This window comes from Arvicola amphibius, chromosome 10, assembly GCF_903992535.2.
Source record: "Arvicola amphibius chromosome 10, mArvAmp1.2, whole genome shotgun sequence".
NCBI lineage: Eukaryota > Metazoa > Chordata > Mammalia > Rodentia > Cricetidae > Arvicola > Arvicola amphibius.
The window spans coordinates 57,751,367-57,770,154 of NC_052056.1; the positions used below are offsets into that span (position 1 = coordinate 57,751,367).

Below are 18,788 nucleotides of genomic sequence, written 5' to 3' on the forward strand. Positions count from 1 at the left end.
AAGCATTATTTCAACTAGCTTATCTCAAGCAGACAAGAGAAACTAACACAATAGGAGTGGTGTCACATGATTTTAGGCTCAGAATTAAGGAAGGTGATCTGGAGGCCACACTGTTCTACACGTGGAGTTAAGGCCAGCCACGGCTACATAGTAAGATCCTGCCTCAAAATCATTAACAATTGTATTTCATCACCAAGTACCCCCCAAAAAAACAAACAAACAAACAAAAAAGCCAAAACCCAACCACCACCAAAAAACACAAATTGAGTTACCTAATAACATATTTCCCCCTTCATAATTTTTGTACTTTTTTTAAAAAAAGGAATTCTTTCCATCTGTATGACTTATCAAAATGAGTTTTCTTTATTTCTTCTTTCTTTCTTTTGGATTACTTTTGATGCAGGATTTCTCTGGGTAGCCCTAGCTATCCTTAAACTCTTGAACCAGATCTCTTCCCAACACCCACACCTGGAAGCTTACAACTGCCTGTAACTCCAGCTCTATGGAATATGAAGGCCTCTTCTGGCCTCCATGAACACCTAAGAACACAAGGCAAACACGCAGAGACAGCGAGAAAAAGACAGATACACACAAATGTACACACATATAAATCTTTTATAAAAACTGAAAGGGAGAGAGGAAAGACGAGTGTTAAAAATTCAAGGTAGAGGTTGCAGAGAAGGCTTAGTCACTAAGAGCACTTGCTACTCTTACAGAAAAAACGAGTTTACTTCCCATAACTCTGTCAGGTAGCTCACAACTACCTCTAACTCTAGTTCTCAGATCTGATTTGTCTAGCCTTCCAGGTACTGGCATTTATGTATACACACATACCCACACCCATACACATATGAATTAGAACAGCTTTTAAAATAACACTTAAAAAGACTAAATGTACTTCTGAGTCTAATTATAGCACTCAAAACAATTTCTCAAAGGGCCAGACTTAATTGTTCTTAGTGATCTTTTCTTTTAGGTTATGTATTGGGAATGGGATGAAGAGGATAACTTGATTTCCTTTAATTTACAGAACACTACCTAGGTAGTACTTACTTGATCTGCTCAGCTGACCCTCCAGAAGTTGCATTTGTGATGGCCCAAGCAGCTTCTTTTCTTGTTCGGAATTCAGCGGTTTGCAATATACTAATGAGAGCTGGGAACATGTTAGCATCTATCACAGTCTGAAATTGAAGAAAAAGTTAAAAGAACAGGAAAGTTACACTATTTGTGAAATATCACTAAAGGTCATTATAACTTGCTTTGTTTCAGTTTGGTTTCTGAAACCAGGTCTCACTAAATAGCTGTTTAACCTGGTGATAGGGATTCCAAAAACAGCAATGTTTTTTTATTTTTTTTTAATAAAACAAAGTCTTTTAAGAGTACACACAGTCACAAATTAAAGGATTAAAGAAAAATAAGCTACATAAAAATGGAATATACACGGACTCTAGATTATGTATATATTTATATTATTGTGTTTCCTTTGAATTTTTTGACTGAGTGAGCTAAGTACAGAGAGACATTTCATTGTACGGGCTGCTAAGCTAAACCAACATATATACTTAAAGGTATCTTGACTTCAAAGTTTGAGTCTAAGGATTTGTTGCTTTGGAAAACAGGTTCTGCATTTGTTTCCACAGAGAATGAGAACCTGTGGATTCCTTCCAGACTAATGTGGTTCAATGGAACAAGACCCCCCAAAGGTCTTCATTAACCCCTAAAATTACTTTGCCCAACAAAAAGCAGGAAGCAGTTTGGAGAGAACTACACCTAAATTCCCTAAATAATTGTTTATAAATGTTTGTTTACACTTAAAGGGGGGATATAAGATAGAGATGACTGGGGCTGGAGAGATGGCTCAGTGGTTAAGAGCATTGCCTGCTCTTCCAAAGGTCCTGAGTTCAATTCCCAGCAACCACATGGTGGCTCACAACCATCTGTAATGGGGTCTGGTGCCCACTTCTGGCCTGCAGGCATACACACAGACAGAATATTGTATACAGAATAAGTAAGTAAGTAAGTAAGGAAGGAAGGAAGGAAGTAAATATTAAAAAAAGGATAGAGATGACTATTTTGCACTGGTATGGATCTTGGTTTACTGATACAAATTTAAGGTCAATTTTGTTATATGTACATTTCTGCTCTTAATCAAGGTATTGTATGCAGCTCACTTAAAAATGTAATATACAATTAAGAAATACAGGTTAATAAATAATCATCAATAATAGTCAAACTTTTAGTCATCTTAGGTTTTCTAGATATACAAATAAATTTCAGATGGATAGATGTTCTTCAAATCTTTCAAAGACTAACAGAATATGGCATTTAAAATATTTTTAGAATTTAGGACTTTTCATGACAAAGAGACACATCTGTTTCTGGCAGCATCAATCTACTTCAAGAGGAAGATAGGCATCTAAGAGGCTTGTTAGCATTTGGGCAAAAAACGGCTCTTGCCTGGACAGCTTGATGATATGCTGTATACACTGGACATGTAGGACCCACTGAAAAATGACTGCTGAACTTGCCTAAAGGTAAGACAGTCCTTTGGGTGACTATCCAGATAGTAAGATGTCTCTGTCAATTCTAGAGTTTTGGAAGTTGCTTATAAAGCACTTCCTGTTTACTTAGGTACATCCTTCTGAAGTCTTTGATGGAATTGAAGAATAGTTAAAATTATAGTTTTCCTTAGCTATGATAAAAGATAAAGTAGATATAAATATTGTAACTGTAATTCTTGCTTGATAACTGTTTTATATGTTATTTTACTGTGTTAAAGTTAAAACCTTCCTTTTTATTTAAACAGAAAAGGGGAGGTGATGTGGATTGCCTTCTGTATATGTGTTGCTTATATTGGTTAATGTGATAGGGCAGAATTAGAGCTAGGCAGAAAAACTAAACTGAATGCTGGGAGAAAGGAAGTGGAGTCAGAGAGAAACTGGAGGAGACAGACACTAGAACCTTGCTGGTAGTGGCCACGACCTAGTGGTGACACATAGATTAATAGGAATGGGTTAATTTAAGATATAAGAGCTAGCTAGAAATATGCACAAGCTAACAGGCCAAGCAGTGATTTAATTAATAGTTTCTGTATGACTATTTCAGGTCTGGGCGGCCAGGAACAAACAAGCAGTATCTGACTACAGTATGAAACTTGTTATATAGACCAGGCTAGCCCTCCACTCAGAATTTCATCCATCTCTGTCTCTAAGTGCTAGGATTAAAAAGAATAACTTTTGAACTAACTTGACAAATGATGTTTGTTTTTCCTACTACCATTTTTACATTTTTACTTTATTCATTATTAATGTGTATGTGAGCAGGAATTGGCACAGCACTGGTTTTCTCCTTCTATCATGGGCTCTGTACTATAGTTAATATTACTCTTATGAAGGAGCTTGTGGTTTTAAGTCTCATCAGGGCAGAAGAGATGGTTTAGTGGATAAAAGTGCTGACAAACAGTTCTAATTTCTAGAAGCCATTGGAAATGTAAAATGTGATGGCAAGCTCAAAATGAAAGTCTCAGCCTTTGCCTACCTGTGTATGACTCAGATATAAAATAAATAAATAAATAAATAAAATTTAATGCCCTGGGCCAGGAAATGTTAACATGCTTTAATTGCAATACTCGAGAGGGAGAAGCAGACAGATCTCTGTGAATGTGATCCTAACCCTAGTCTACATAACAAACTTCAGGCTAGCCAGGGCTACACACTGAGACCCTGCTTCAAAAAATCCAAGGTTTCTTATTAATGGAATACTTTTACTAAATTCCACTTACATATTATTACTAGTCTGCTTCATATACTTTCTTTATGCTTGAAACTGGCCCAAAAACCTAGCACAGGTTCGTATAATTTCTCCTATCATTAAAAAATTTTTAAAAAAGAGAGAAATTCTAGCCAGGCAGTGGTGGCACACACCTTTAATCCCAGCACTTGAGAGGCAGAGGCAGACAGATCTCTGTGAGTTCGAGGCCAGTCTGGGCTACAGAGCAAGTTTTAGGACAGGTTCCAAAGCTACAGAGAAACCCTGTGTTGAAAAAAGAGAGAGAGAGAGAGAGAGAGAGAGAGAGAGAGAGAGAGAGAGAGAGGGAGGGAGGGAGGGAGGGAGGGAGGGAGGGAGGGAAGGAGGGAGGGAGGGAAGGGAAGGGAGGGAGGATAGAGGGAGTGTGTGTGTGTGTGTGGGGGGGGGGGAGCTGGAGAGCACTGGCTGTTCTTCCAAAGGTCCTGAATTCAATTCCCAGCAATCACATGGTAGCTCACAACCATCTGTAATGAGATCTGGTGCTCTCTTCTGGCCTGCGTGCAGAACGCTGTAGACTTAATAGATAAATAAATCTTGGAGAGGAGAGGAGAGGGAAGGGGAGGGGAGGGGAGGAGAGGGGAGGGGGGGAAAGGGGAGGGGAGGGGAGGAGAGCGAAGGAAGGAAGGAAGGAAGGAAGGACGGAAGGAAGGAAGGAAGGAAGGAAGGGGGCGCGAGAGAGAGAGCGAGAGCGAGAGAGAGAGAGAGAGAGCGAGAGAGAGAGAGAGAGAGAGAGAGAGAGAAATTCTGCACAGGGCATATTTAAAGAAAATAGACCCTCCTAGGCCTGGTGGTATACATCTTTAATCCTGGCACCCAGAAAATAAAGGGGGGCAGATCTCTATAATTTCTATGGACTCTAAAACAGTAAGTTTCAGGCCAGCTGGGGTCACAAAATGAGACCCTATCTCAAACAACAAAAGATCTTTAATACTCCATGAAAAATTTACAAACTCTAACACATGGGTTCACTGGAAAATATAGTTTAATAAGAAGTAAAAAAAAAACTATTTCCATCAAAACATTTTGAAAATAAAGACCTTTTTTTTTTGGATCTCTGGTAAAATTATCAAACTTTAAAGGTAAAGAGAAAATGCATGGTCTAAGTATCAAAAAACAAACATCAGAAGAAAGAAAATTTAGATTGAAATAGTGACACAGGAAGTTGACAGTTTTAGAAGAAATTAGAAGACCATTTTAAAGACTGACCACAACAACCTCACCCATAATTAAAAGAGACAGTTCAGTTGTTTTTGCTCTTTCAGAGGATCAAGGTTCACACCCACAGATGGCTCACAAGTCCCTGTAACTTTAGCTCCAGGAGATCCAATGCCCTCTTCTGGTCTCTAAGCACAGCACGCACATGACACAATGCACATGACACACATTCAGTTAAACAGGCATATACACTTAAACAATAATAAAGTTTTTTGAAAATGTATCTCACACACAGGGATAAAAAAAGGCAGGCACTCTGGCATTACCTGGATCTGTGCCCTATTTCCGGCTGTAATATTAGATATTGTCCAACAGGCTTCCTTTTTGATAGATTCCTTGGGGCTACTCAGTAAGTGCAATAAACTCTGAAGAGCTGAGCAATTCAAAATTACCTAAAAGAAGAAAATAGGTTTTTCAGTTTTACTTATAGCATAGTTCCAAGTTTTGTTTGCTGAGGCAAGGTTTTATGTAGCACAGGTTGACCTCAATGCATACTAGAAGATGAACTTGAAATCCTGGATCTTCCTGTGTCCACTTCCCAAGGGGCAATAAGTAAACATTTAAATAACCTTTTAACTTTTTTAGGGAAGGTATTCTTCAGTTATGAGAAAAGTAATGTACCTATAAATTAGATAGTAATAATATAGTATGATTAGTGCTCTTGTAAAAGATTACTACCTAAATTAAAGAGCTTGAGGTTCTAAAGAAGCTTTCCAAAGAAAACAATACTAATATAAAAAGCACGAAGAGTAAGACATTACTAAAAATAGTATAGATATAGGGGAGGTGGTGGCTAGGGCAGGGATGGTAGATGAAGGAAAAAAAAGTATGTGTTAAAACTCAGAGCTCAGAGTGGTCAGTCCAGTCAGTCAAAACTCAGTGAACAAACAGGGCAAAAACAAAAAGCATGGGTGGGACAAGATGGCCAAAACTTTTTGTTGTGTGGGGGCAGGAATTGAACTCAGACCTCACATATGCTAAGCATGCAATTTACCACTGAGTTGTATTTCAGCCCTATAAAGTTGCCCCCCAACCAAGTAAATACATTAACATGGTTCAAAATCTAAGACTGGCATTTGCCATGTTTGAGTCTTATAACTCATTTTAATAAAAGAATAAAAACCAACTCCAAAGTACTCTGACTTCCACACAGAAGCTATGGCACACACATGCACATCCATATACACACATAGACATACAGTATTTCAAAAATTCAGAATGTATAAAGATTGCATAGGTAAGAAACTCCTTTCCCTTCTGTTCTGTTACTCTACTCCAACAGTCAATTATTCTCAGAGATAATCAATATTAATTTTGTATGTGTGGTCCCAGAGGAATTTCAAACAAATACAATCAAATATATATTCTCTTTTCTCTCGCCTAAGATGCTTACACCAAGTAATGTAAGGGATGATTAGTGACGGAGTAACAGGGCACAGTGACCGGTGAGAGTAGAGTCATGCTAGAACATGTACTGCTGGCAGGGGACACTATTAGAGCCAAATACTAAGACTAGAAACTAAAACAGGAGCAGATAGAGAGGGAGAAACGAGTTCCCTTGTAGACAGAATAAACTAGAATTAAAAACATTGTAATTGTAAAGTAACTGAGAACAAATCTAATTTCCTTCATTTTAGAGATTAGAAAAGTAAAAACATTGAATGCCTTCCTGAAAGCTGAAGCTGACTGAGATACTTAACATCTAACTCTCAATTCTTAAAGTCCATGCACAGAAGGGTAATGAATGCAGGAATGAGGCTGAAGATCTGCTCCCTAGAGAATTCCCACAAACACACAAGAATAGGAAAAGGAGCTTCCTAAGTCAAAAAACTAAGCATTCCATTATTATGGAAGCACAGAATAAAAAATTTTGTATGACATTATCATCATCAATGCATCAGAAATCTGGGGAGAAAATAAAACAGCTAAAATGATTCACTGTGGATGACGTGCTTGTTATCAAAGTAGAATGGATATTGAGAACTATGGTGATGGGCCTCTTCCTTACAAAAGCCTCAGCATACACCACAGAAGGGAGCTACCAGAAACGCACTGCTGGAAAGCTTACCTAGTGCTCCTAAGATCCACAAATAAAAGCAGGGAGAAAACTGACTTAGGAAAAAATTATTTCATAAGGGAACCTACAATCGCTACAAGTCACAGGACGAAAGAAAAATACTAAAGAAACCGAGGACAGCAAAACAGTGTCAGTCATTCTTAACACGGAATTCAATATAACAGAACTGTGCTGACAAAGCTCAAGGGACTCACTTTAGGAAAGCGTTAGCATGCGTTCATACCTGTGTCTGAATATCATCCCCTGTGACAATGTTTCCCACAGCCCGCAAAGCAGGAGACACCACTTTATAATCATTATGCCTGCAACCATTAAAAAAGAGAAAGAGAGATGTCAGAATCAACAGTTGTATTCAGAATCATTTTTTAGGGGATGAAATCCAAAATAAAGAAGATGTGATTCAATTTTAGAACAGAAAGGTACTTTATGACTATGGCTATTTAGGGAACTTAGCATGGTGGCAGAATTGACCATTACCTAAAAAAGCAATCTTTTCCCTTATTTTTAAATAAATTTCACTCTAGTAATCTTTTCTAGGTACTCTAGCACTGAATTCCTTTTTTCTCTTATTCTACAGCCCCTCTCCTCTTGTCCTGGTCTCCTGGAGCTGCTGAGATGACTGGGAAGCGCAGGTGACATTTATGCACTGCTCATGTTCTGAAAATGCTATGTCAAACAGTTTAGCTGTCTTAAAAACTGAAGTGAGATTCACACCAGATATTTTTCTGTTTCACTAACCTACAAGGCAATCTTTATGGTAAAAAAGCTTTCCACAAAGCCTCCTATGTATCTGGGAGGACAGATAGTAAGTACAGATTTCAGGGTAAATAAAGCAATACCCCTGTAACTCTCCTCTAAGACCCTATTCTCTCCCTCCACATTTAAGATCTAATGATTAAAATGAAACATGTAGTAATCTTAACTTAAGGGCAAAGGTGATTGTTTTCCAAATCTTGAATTCTTTGGACCCCAGTAGTACCATGTTGCCTTTAACTTGTACCAATACTACACTAGTGGTCTGCAGCCAGTCTGTAACCAGCTATAACCACAGTAATTATACACTTACCAATTTCACATCATGTTTGAGACACTGTCTCTGCAACTGGTTTATACACCAATCAAGTTCAGGTTGCTTATAACTGTACTATTTGTTATGATACTGTGGCTATATTTTCTTCTAAGTATTAACTAAAGATTTGATTAATACAGTTTAAAATTATTTATGCCATAAGTAAATAAATCTTCCACGCTATCACCAAAAGCATTACAAAAACAGGATTCAAAGTCTAATTCCAGTCTGGTGTTTTCCTTTAATGAGAAAGTAAAAAATGGCATTTTACCATAGAAATATGCCTTTGGTTTCTAGTACCTGACCTTAGGCCTTCCAGTATGGGATGAACAGAGATAGAATTACATAGGCAGAGCTTTCCAAATAATTCTGCTAAAGGACTCATAATGGCAGAGGTATAATAGACTCTTCACTAAATCTCAAAAAAGCAAACAAAAAGACAATCGGCCAGTGCACAATAAATCAATAAAACATACAACTAAAGCACTAGAAATGTGGAAAATAGCAGAGTATATAAGTTACTACCAGCTGCTAGCTTGACACAGCCTAGAGCCACCTACGTAATACTCAACTGAGGGACGGCCCAAATCAGACTGGACTGTGGCCATGTCTGTGAGGGACTGATAGCTGACGACTGACATGAGAGGGCAGGGCCCAGTGCATGGTAACAGCAACCCTATGATAAGCTGGTTGAGCATGAGCTGAGAGCAAAGCAGTGAACAAGCCAGGAAGCTCGTTCATAGTTCTGGTTCATAGCTCATCTATAGTTTCTACTTCAGTTCCTTCCCTGGATTCCCTCAGTGACAGACTGTGACCTGGAAGTGAGAGTCAAATAAATCTCTTCCTCCTCTAAGCTGTTTTCGGTGTGTTTATCACAGACACACTTTCTTGAAGATCATCTTACATCAGAAGCTCCACAAGTCTCCTACATACTCCTGCATCGATGACTGCTTGAATTTTATCATTGGGTCCGTCTGACAGGTATGAGAGGGCCCAACAGGCATCGGCCAGCACGTCAGTGTCACTGACAAACAGCAGCCAAGAAAGGACATTAAGACAGGGAGAAACCTAGAAAAGAAAAGATGAGAAGAAACTCAACAGAAACAAACTGAAGTAAGATTAAGACTCTCAAGAAGCCTATCAGGCAGGCACTTGGTGAGTCACAGAGCGGTTTACACGTCAAGCGTTTGAAGGACATTTCAATCTCTAGCAATGTGGCCAGTACTTATTCAGTTTTCTGGGTTGAGGTAGAAAATAATTTCAGGAAGAAAAATGCTATGTATTAATCCTTAAATTAGAATTCTTTGTTACAGTACACACTTACAAAAAGAAAGTAATGGAACTTTCAAAGATACTACAGCAGAGAAATTCTGTTACAGAACTTTGTTATCAACAAAAACTGTTATGGTTCTAAGAGTGATATAGAGCTTCATACTGGCAGTTAGAAATTACCCTAAATTAAAACAAAACTGCCAAAAGCATTGTTTCTACAAACAAATACAATTTCTTTTTTTAAAAAAGATCTTATTTATTTATTTATTTATTTATTATGTATACAATGTTCTGCCTGCATGTATGCCTGCAGGCCAGAAGAGGGCACCACATCTCATTACAGATGGTTGTAAACTACCATGTGGTTGCTGGGAATTGAACTCAGGACCTCTGGAAAAGTAGCCAGTGCTCTTAAACACTAAGCCATCTCTCCAGCCCCCAAATACATTTTCTAACACTCTAAAGAATTTAAACAAAAAATCGTCTTTCTATAAACATTAATAGTGGTTACTACATTACTTTAAGAGCATTTTTTCCTAATGATTTCCAACAAGGATAGTATTTACCTTAGCAAATTCTGGAGGTGGACTCTTCCCTCTACAGAGATTAGATAAAGCCCATACTGCATTCCGAGTCATGGTCAAGCGGTTTTGCTTTGAAAATAACCTACAAGTATGATGAACTCACAGTAAATTATAAAAGATCCTAATAGTCTATAAAGAAAATACTATTAGTGATAAGAGATGTCTTTATTCTCCAAAATAAATATTCATTTTCTTAAATTATTCATTCTTTGAAGATAAACATTAATTCTAATGCAGTATTTCAGAATTTCAATAAGAGACATCAGCCTAACAAAGTAACAATACTTGGCATCAAAAGAACACAAGGAAAACACAACATGGCTTCCCAAGGTATAATACTTCTTATATATTCATTACTCAGAAAGAGAAGAAACTTACTGCAGAAGAGGCGGGAGGATATTGCAGTCTAAGACATAATCTCTGCACATGGTACTATCTCCAGCAATGTTGCCAAGGGCCCAGACTGCCTGTGAAGGAGTTATTCATCAATAAAGTTGAATATTTTCATTCCTTCATAATTCTTTTAAAAGAGATACCAACATATCACAGTAACACTTTATAAAATAAACATTTTATATAAAGACTATTATTTTCTTAAAATCACTCATCAGGGAGTCAAGCCAGTTATAGGATCAGTGTTAGAAAATGCAATTATTACACAAAAGAAAATGTTATTTCATTAAAGTAAAAGCTTTACTAGTAAAAGAGAACTCTTTTCCCACTGCTGGGAACTGAACTCAGTACCTCACAAAAAGTGAAGAATTGCTCCACAAAGCAACATACCTAGTCTGGAGTCAATTATTTTTAATGGATCCTACCCTTACTTATAAGTAATATTTTATACAGTCCTTTTTATACAAAACAGGGATTTAAATTGGTGGATTAAAAATGTATTTAAGGTTGTTTACAATAGGAAACTAAGCAGATAATTGAAATAATAATATAGACACATTTATTAAACTTGTAAAGGTGGCGACTGTAATTTCACAACAATGGCTTCATAGGTGTAGGCATCTAAATATAGTGTTCTATTGTATTTTAATTCTCCCTCAAAACTTCAAAAGAAAATCATATTCACTTAGTAGTGGCTTATCCTTACAAACTTATTAAGGCTGGTAATTAACAAAAGTTTGTTTTCTGTCTTTTCTGAACAAATGACAAAGACTTGAGGGGGGGGGGGTTAGAGATAGGATTTTCAGTAGCTTTGGAACCTGTCCTGGAACTAGCTCTTGTAGACCAGGCTGGCCTTGAACTCGCAGAGATCTGCCTGCCTTTGCCTCCCAAGTGCTGTGATTAAAGGCGTACATTACCACTGCCTGGCTTAAAATGACAAAGACTTTTAATAGTAGCAATAGAAACCGACATTAAGAAAGGCCATTTTATAAGTAATATGTCCATGATTAAAGAAAAAAAATGGTAAGAGCTGCAAGAACCCCACGGCTGGAAGGGTGATTCTCACTAGAGGACTGCTCCTATTTAAACACGCTATGGGCCATTTTGATAAAACTCAAGCTGGGTATGACTATGTTAAATGTGGGCTCCTATCTGTTTCTGCGAAGATTTTACCTGTTCCTGGACATCTTCAAACTCTGAGCTAAGCAACTCGATGAAGATAGGCACCGCTCCTGCCTGAATCACAATCCGGGTCTGAAGAGAATTTCCTGAAGCAATATTTGTCAGGACCCAAGCTGATTCAAACTATGAAGACAAAAGTTAAGTTTCATTATCTTATTAAAATTTAGAAGATTCTTTTCTTAAAGCAATACAATGTTTAGTACAATAAAAGGAGTCTGGGATCAATCTAGGATCATTATTGGCATGTCTAATACCATACTAATTTAAAAATAATTTCCAGAATCCCCCAGTCACATAAACATGGAATATACGCAGAGAGTCTAGATTATGTATATTATTGTATTTTCTTTGAATTTTTAGACTGTGAATGAGCTACATACAGAGAGACATTTCATTGTACAGGCTGCTAGGCTAAACAAACATAGATATTTTAAAGGTATCTTCACTTCAAAATTTGGGTCTAAGAATTTGTTGCTTTGGAAAAGAGGTTCTTCTTTTGTTTCCACAGAAGATGAGAACCTGTGAATTCCTTCTCCACTAATGTGATTTGATGGACCAAGTCCCTCAGAAAGGTCATTGTGAACACCCCCAAAAAATTACTTTGCCCAACAAAAAGCAGGAAGCAGCTTGGAGAGAACTACACCTAAATTCCCTAAATGAATGTTTATAAATGTTTGTTTACACTTAAAGGAGGATATGAGATAGATATGAATACTTTTCTTGGTATGGATCTTGGTCTATTGATGCAAATTTTAGGTCAATTTTGTTATATGTATATTTCTGCTTTTGACTAAGGTATTGTGTTTGTGCAGCTCATTTAAAAATGTAATGTATAATTTGTATAATAATGTACATTAATATAGGTTAATAGACAAATCATCTATAATAGTCAAGCTTGTAGTCATGTTACTTAGGTATTCTAGATGTATGGAGATTTATTTTAGATGGATAAGTATTCTTCAAACCTTCCAAAAACTTAACAGAATATGGCATTTAAATGCTTTAAGAAATTAAAATTTTTCATGACAATGAGACACATCTGCTCCTGGCAGCACCAATCTACTTTAAGAGGAAGATGGGCATCTAAAAGGCTCCTTACGAAGTTTGTTAGCATTTGGGCAAGAAACGGCTCTTGCCTGGACTGCTTGATAATATGCTGTATAAACTGGACATGCAGGACCCACAGAAAAATGACTGCTGAATTTGCCTAAAGGTAAGAAAGTTCTTCAGGGTTCCTGCTTCATGAAAGAGTCTGCCAGACATTCTGCAGAACGAAGAAAAGAAGAAAGTGACTGAAAAACTGCCAATATAGGCAGAACTGTCTTTGAAATTTCCTGCTTCATGAAAAAGTTTGCCAGGCACTATGGGCCTGCAGGCTGAAGATGGATGCCTAAAAGAATGTTACAGAAGAACTTTGGTTGACTGTCCAGCAGTGACATGTCTCTGTCAATTCTAGAGTCTTAAAAGTTGCTTTCAATGTACTTCCTGTTTACTTAGGTAATATATCCTACTGGAGTCTTTGATGGAATTAAGAATAGTTTTAATTATAGTTTTCTTTAGTTATGATAACAAATAAAGCAGATATAAAATTGTAACTGTTATTATTGCTTGATACTAGCTTTGTTATATGTAATTTTACTATGTTAAAGTTAAAACCTTCCTTTTTATTTGAACATAAAAGGGGAAATGGTGTGGGAAGTCCGTCCTGTATATGTGTTGCTTTTATTAATTAATAAATAAAGAAGCTGCTTTCAGCCAATGGCTTAACAGAGTACAGCCAGGCTGGAAAAGATATATAGAGTAGGAGGAGTCAATGAGAAGCCATGTAGCTGCCAGTTGAAATCTTGCTGATAGGCCATGACCCTCATGGTAAAATATAAAATAATAGAAATGGTTTAATTTAATATGTAAGAGCTAGCAAGAAATATGTATAAGCTAATAAGCCAACCAGTGTTATAATAGTTTCTGAGTGATTATACTGAGCAGCCAGGAAAAGAAACAGCCTCCAACAATAAAAGAATATTTAAAGTGCCTAAAATTTCAGAACAAAGTATAGTTATCATGAAACCATAGGAAAAAAAAGTGTTTCATAAGTTGATATGGAATGATAAAAATTTTTGTTGTTGTTGTTGTTTTTGTTTTCCAAGATAAGAGTTTCTCTGTGTAGCCCTGAGTGTCCTGGTGTTCACAATAGACCTGGCTGGCCTTGAACTCAAGAGATCTGCCTGCTTCTGCTTCCCGAGTACTGGGATTAAAAGTGTGCACCATCACCACTCAGTGATTTTATTGAAAATTTTATTGAAAGAACAAAACGACAAAAAAATGTACTTCCATACAGTAACACACCATTTCATTAATTAAAGGGCTAAAACGGAGTGATCATAAGTACATTAATACAGGCACTGTACAGATCATCTCTAGACAGAGTCACAAGACACCATCAAGACATACTGCTTACAAGGACAGGCCTAGATGACTTAATAATGATAAAAAAAACAACTCTAATGAACATTCTATGCTCCTTAGAGCTTTGTATTGTGGTACTGTATTTATGAACCAATAAATAAATAATTTCTAGGGAATGGGCAAAATGAAATAGAAAGAAAACAGTGTAAAATGTATTATACACAATTACAATTGAAAAGAGCAAAACATATTATAAATAAATTAAATAGGTAAAAAGATAACAGGTATATAATTAAAAGCAATGTCTGCTTCAGAGTATATGAGCATCTAATAGATAAGAAGAAGCCTTCAAACCCAAGTCTGTCTCTCTCTCTCTCTCTCTCTCTCTCTCTCTCTCTCTCTCTCTCTCTCTCTCTCTCTCTCTCTCTCTCTCTCTCTCTCTCTCTCTTCTTTAAAACATACTGGCCCCCTTGGAGACAAGAATCTCACTCTTGTCCTTACTGGCCTGGAGCTCTCTGTGTAAACCAGGCTGGCTTTGAAATCAGAGATCTGCCTGCCTCAGCTTCCTGAGAGGAGAGATTAAAGACAATTGCTACCATTTCCAGGCAAAGAAAAGGTTCTTAATAGAGATAAGAAAAAGAAAAAAAAAGAGGAGGAAGTGGAGGAAGAAGAGGTGGTGGCAAAGGTAAACTGAGCAAAAATCAATCTAGTATTACAGCACTGGTAAGCAAAAAAATATGAAGAAAATTATGACCAACAAAACTAAAGCATATTACCAATTTTAGAGATGCCTAACTTTCTCGCTAGCATAACATTAAGAAATCTAAGAATGAAAGTTTATATACCTATATTCAGTCAAGACCCCCAAATTAAATTTTTTAATTCCTTCCACTATTCTCTATCCATTCTCTATTCTTTAATAAATAACTTATGCAGTTGAAAAAGTGTCACATTTCTGTTTAGTAATATAACATCGAATGTGAGATCAATTACATCTCATCAAAAATATACTTGTAGCTATTTATTTTCTAAGATTTCATATCAATTAAAAAGGCATCAATCATTGGAAAAATTAAGTCAAGATAGCAGAACAAATCCAGGTGACAGTACATTCCTAGCAGAAGAAACAAGAAGGTCAAGTGAGAGAAATTTGTACATCCTTTGCTGCCCCTTGAGGGTTCTTTGATTTGCTTATTTTTAAGATTAATGTAACCAGTGACCCAATCTATGATTGTGTCTACAGTTGGAGAAAAATGACAGCAGAACAAAAAGGCTGTCAAAGACACCTCTCAAAGCAGAAACTTTAGCTAATGCTATAAAAACTACATACACACAACTATATTAATAAAGTCTGTGGGGAGGGGTTAAAAAATCTAACAAAAATATCATGGGGGAAAAGCACTTTATACAATTATCTCTAGTTAAGTTACTAATGAAAGAAATGTTCAAACTAATTTCAATCTGTCTGAAACGTACACACTTCAGCTGCTTTTAGTTCCACCACCTAAAGCAAGAAATCTCAAATAGTACCCCACATTATTTAACTACAGAGGAGGTGTTGCCTTAGATGTAGTTTCTGTAACTCACTATTAAAATGAACTGGGTAAAATATAAGGTAAATGATGTAGGGAGGCAGCAGACTGTCTGACTAGAAGGAAAGCTCAAAGTTTACAAACTAATTGCCCAGTTACTATAGATACCAAGTCAGAAGAAGTTGAAAACTGAGGAAAAGTGATCTGGAAAGAGCAAGTCCTATCTGGATACTACATTTCCATGAGGAAAGGGGTTACAGTCAGATTTTGATGTATATCACAGCAAGACCCTGATAACAGAACATATTAAAGAGTTATCAGTGGGAAAAATCAATCAGCATAGTAATACTGCCAGGGTTCACACTGCTGACTGAGTTTAACAAAGGTCTCTGAGAAAAGCAAGAACCAGAAACCTACTCAGATGAACCAGACAGAAAAACAGAGTTGTGACGATGATCAGGAAAGTGAACAAGAGAGCAACAGCTAAGCATGGACGAGAAACATTGGATGTGCTTCTGCAAAAGCTAATGTGCCAGAGCTATGCTTATATTCAGTACATAATCATGATGATGACCATCTTTAAATGCGGACCAAGATTCCAGAACGGGAATTAAAAAGTAGTGTTGGTATTTACTATTTCAGTGTTTTCACCTTATGATGAGTTATAGCCATGAGGGGGGGAGAGGGAGGGAGGGGTCAGAAAGAAAACTCACTTCAGGAATGTAAGTCCTTATTCAGATGTGTTTAATGTGCAGGTACACTTTTTTAAAACTTGGATGTAAGCTGCCTAGATACCCTTTCCTTACAGTCTGTCCTGTATTTCACTAAGGTTTATAGCTTTGTTTTTAATATTTTGGTCTTAGGTGCTCTAGATTAGAATGTAACCAGAGAGAGACTATAAAGCTCAAACTAATGGTGAATACAAATACATAAATATATGATATAAACATCCAAAAGAAACAACAATGACTTAAGTAATTGTATAACCCAATAGGAGAATAACCTGGAAAATGAAAAGCGTACCTGAGAAATGTTATCACTAAAAGTAACAAATCATGGACAAAATAATCACAGCCTCAGCTTTCTCTGTGTTGTCTTATACTAGCATAACCTTAGCAGTTCAAGAACTGCCCACAGGAAAGAACCTACTGTGTAGCTATAACTGCTAATACATTATCACTCCACTGAAGTTTTGCACAGGAATTTGCTAAATATGGACTGATTGCTACAACTGCCATCTGTATTCTTCAGATTTGAAGTTTTTCTCTCTGTCCTCTTTCTGAGTCTCTACCTTCTGGTGCTCAGCTCCTTTAATAAGAAAAATGAGAATCCAAAGCTGAAGTACTTCTGACCTCCTATCAAGTTTCCCACTCCAGGTTGAGGTACGCCTGGCTCCCTTTCTCCATTTGGATCAGGACTCTGTTGCTGGCCACTTTGCCGGTTCCACTCTGGTTCCTAGCAAATGCCAGGCTCACCTGGAGAGCAAGTGAAAAGAAAGGCTCACATCAGAAAAATAAACCCAGATTATCAAACTCTGCAGAGAAGAGCACCTGAGGTATCTGAGCAACCCTCCAGGAAACGGAGAGACATCAGTGAAGACAGGGAGGGAAGAGGATGAAGGTGTACTGCAGTTTATCACACTAAGTTTCCTTCCAGAGGGGACAAGAAAGCCAAGAAAGGACAAAAAAAAGCTAAGCTTCATTCAAATTTACAACTTCTGGAGGAGTGCCATCTAATATTTAGAAGTAAGAAGTAATTTATCATTTCTAGATAAAACTTATAAAAGTTTGGCAGCGCAGTATATTAGCACTGCAGAAGATAGTATAAAGATTCTGGACCTGACCTCAAACAAGTGAGCCCGCAGACTACTCAAGGTACAGCAGTCTCCTACCAAAGGCTAGAGGGTGTTGCTAAGCCTGACAGCACTCTAAAGCTAAGGTACTGCCTAATCCCCAAATCCTCGATTCTACCCGTATTCACCTCCAGTTTGAATGGCAAGATAGCATCTGGGTAGTAATGTCCCAAAGAAGGCATTTAGGGCTCTCTTATTTGAGACAATGCACTGATATGAGAAGACAAATGGTAGTGACGTTCACTAAAACTCAGTTCTATAGCTACGGGATGAAAAAAACTTGGCCCTGGGATTTATTATTGACTTAAGCCACCCAATTTCATTTGTGCCATAGACTGACTATCAGTCTCTTTGTGAAAGAGAAATGGCAAAACCTTATTCTAAAGATGTGCTACTCGCTGTCTTACATTTAGTGCTGCCCCCAAGTCACAAAGCAAGGAATTCCCTCCAAGCTTCCCAAAACATCTAATTATCTGAAGACATGGCAGAACACTTATGTCCCTGGCTCCTCCCTGAGCATAATTGCTCTTAACTGCTTTGGAGGTGATCAATGTCACCCAACACTCAGACTGGAAAGAGAATGCCATGCTGTACTTTACATGCAGAAGGAAAGCTGGAGACAATGACCCTCACACACTAGACTGGTTACTTCTCAATCTCAGATAACTGAGGTAACAATTCATGAAGTGCTCACTTCAGAGAAATCATTTTTCAGTCTTTCATCCCAATTACTAGTCTGGACAAGGGTGGAATCTAGAAATTTAGATAAAAGCAAATCAGAGACTTTGAAGGCTTCACCTAAGTTCTAACAGATAATGAATCAAAAAATAATATAGAATTTTATGTGTCAGTCAGAAAAGGGCACTGTATAAGAACATACTATACTGCTTATAGACAAGAGTACAGTAGAGTATAGAGACAAAATTCATTTCTCAAGATTTTTTTCATTTTAATTCTGGAAGCTTCTGCTTTCTTTAGTGCATAAGAGAGCAGACCTTTATAAGCACCTAATTAAAAACTGCCTACCTGAGAGTATAAATGCTACCACTCAACTACACTCCTTCCCAGAGACTGGAGAGCAACATTTTTATAATTTGTAATGAAAGAAATAGTTATCTTCCCTATCTCCCTTTTCTTACAAACCATTTGGAATGATAAACTGCAGTAAGTCTCCTCTTTTGATCCCCATGGGTCTCTTGGCAGGTCGCTTAGGGGCTCAGGCTCTGTTCTCTGCAGCGTTGGTCATCTGGATTTCCTTTTTTTCTGAGAAAACTCTCTTTCCTTGCTCTCGGGGTAAATATAACTTTTCAACTGTCTGGTGATTCTGGACTTAGATGGAGGCCAGAATTACAATAATCCAGGAGGCAGCAAGCAAAACAGAATCTTAATTCAAATCAAC

The 18,788-nt window shown here is 37.3% G+C and overlaps 1 protein-coding gene across 2 annotated transcripts in view; it reads right to left on the reverse strand.

The window, feature by feature from the left end:
• Positions 1–18,788, reverse strand: part of Kpna1 (karyopherin subunit alpha 1) — a 58,507-nt gene that overhangs the window by 5,125 nt on the left and 34,594 nt on the right. For both annotated transcript variants that reach the window (XM_038345690.2, XM_038345691.2), the window contains exons 6-12: positions 11,591–11,722; positions 10,403–10,491; positions 10,007–10,106; positions 9,073–9,236; positions 7,323–7,401; positions 5,289–5,414; positions 1,054–1,181 (exon numbers count right to left, since the gene is read on the reverse strand). In XM_038345690.2, the coding sequence (XP_038201618.1) occupies positions 1,054–1,181; positions 5,289–5,414; positions 7,323–7,401; positions 9,073–9,236; positions 10,007–10,106; positions 10,403–10,491; positions 11,591–11,722 (818 nt within the window). The remainder of the gene's footprint in view (positions 1–1,053; positions 1,182–5,288; positions 5,415–7,322; positions 7,402–9,072; positions 9,237–10,006; positions 10,107–10,402; positions 10,492–11,590; positions 11,723–18,788) is intronic.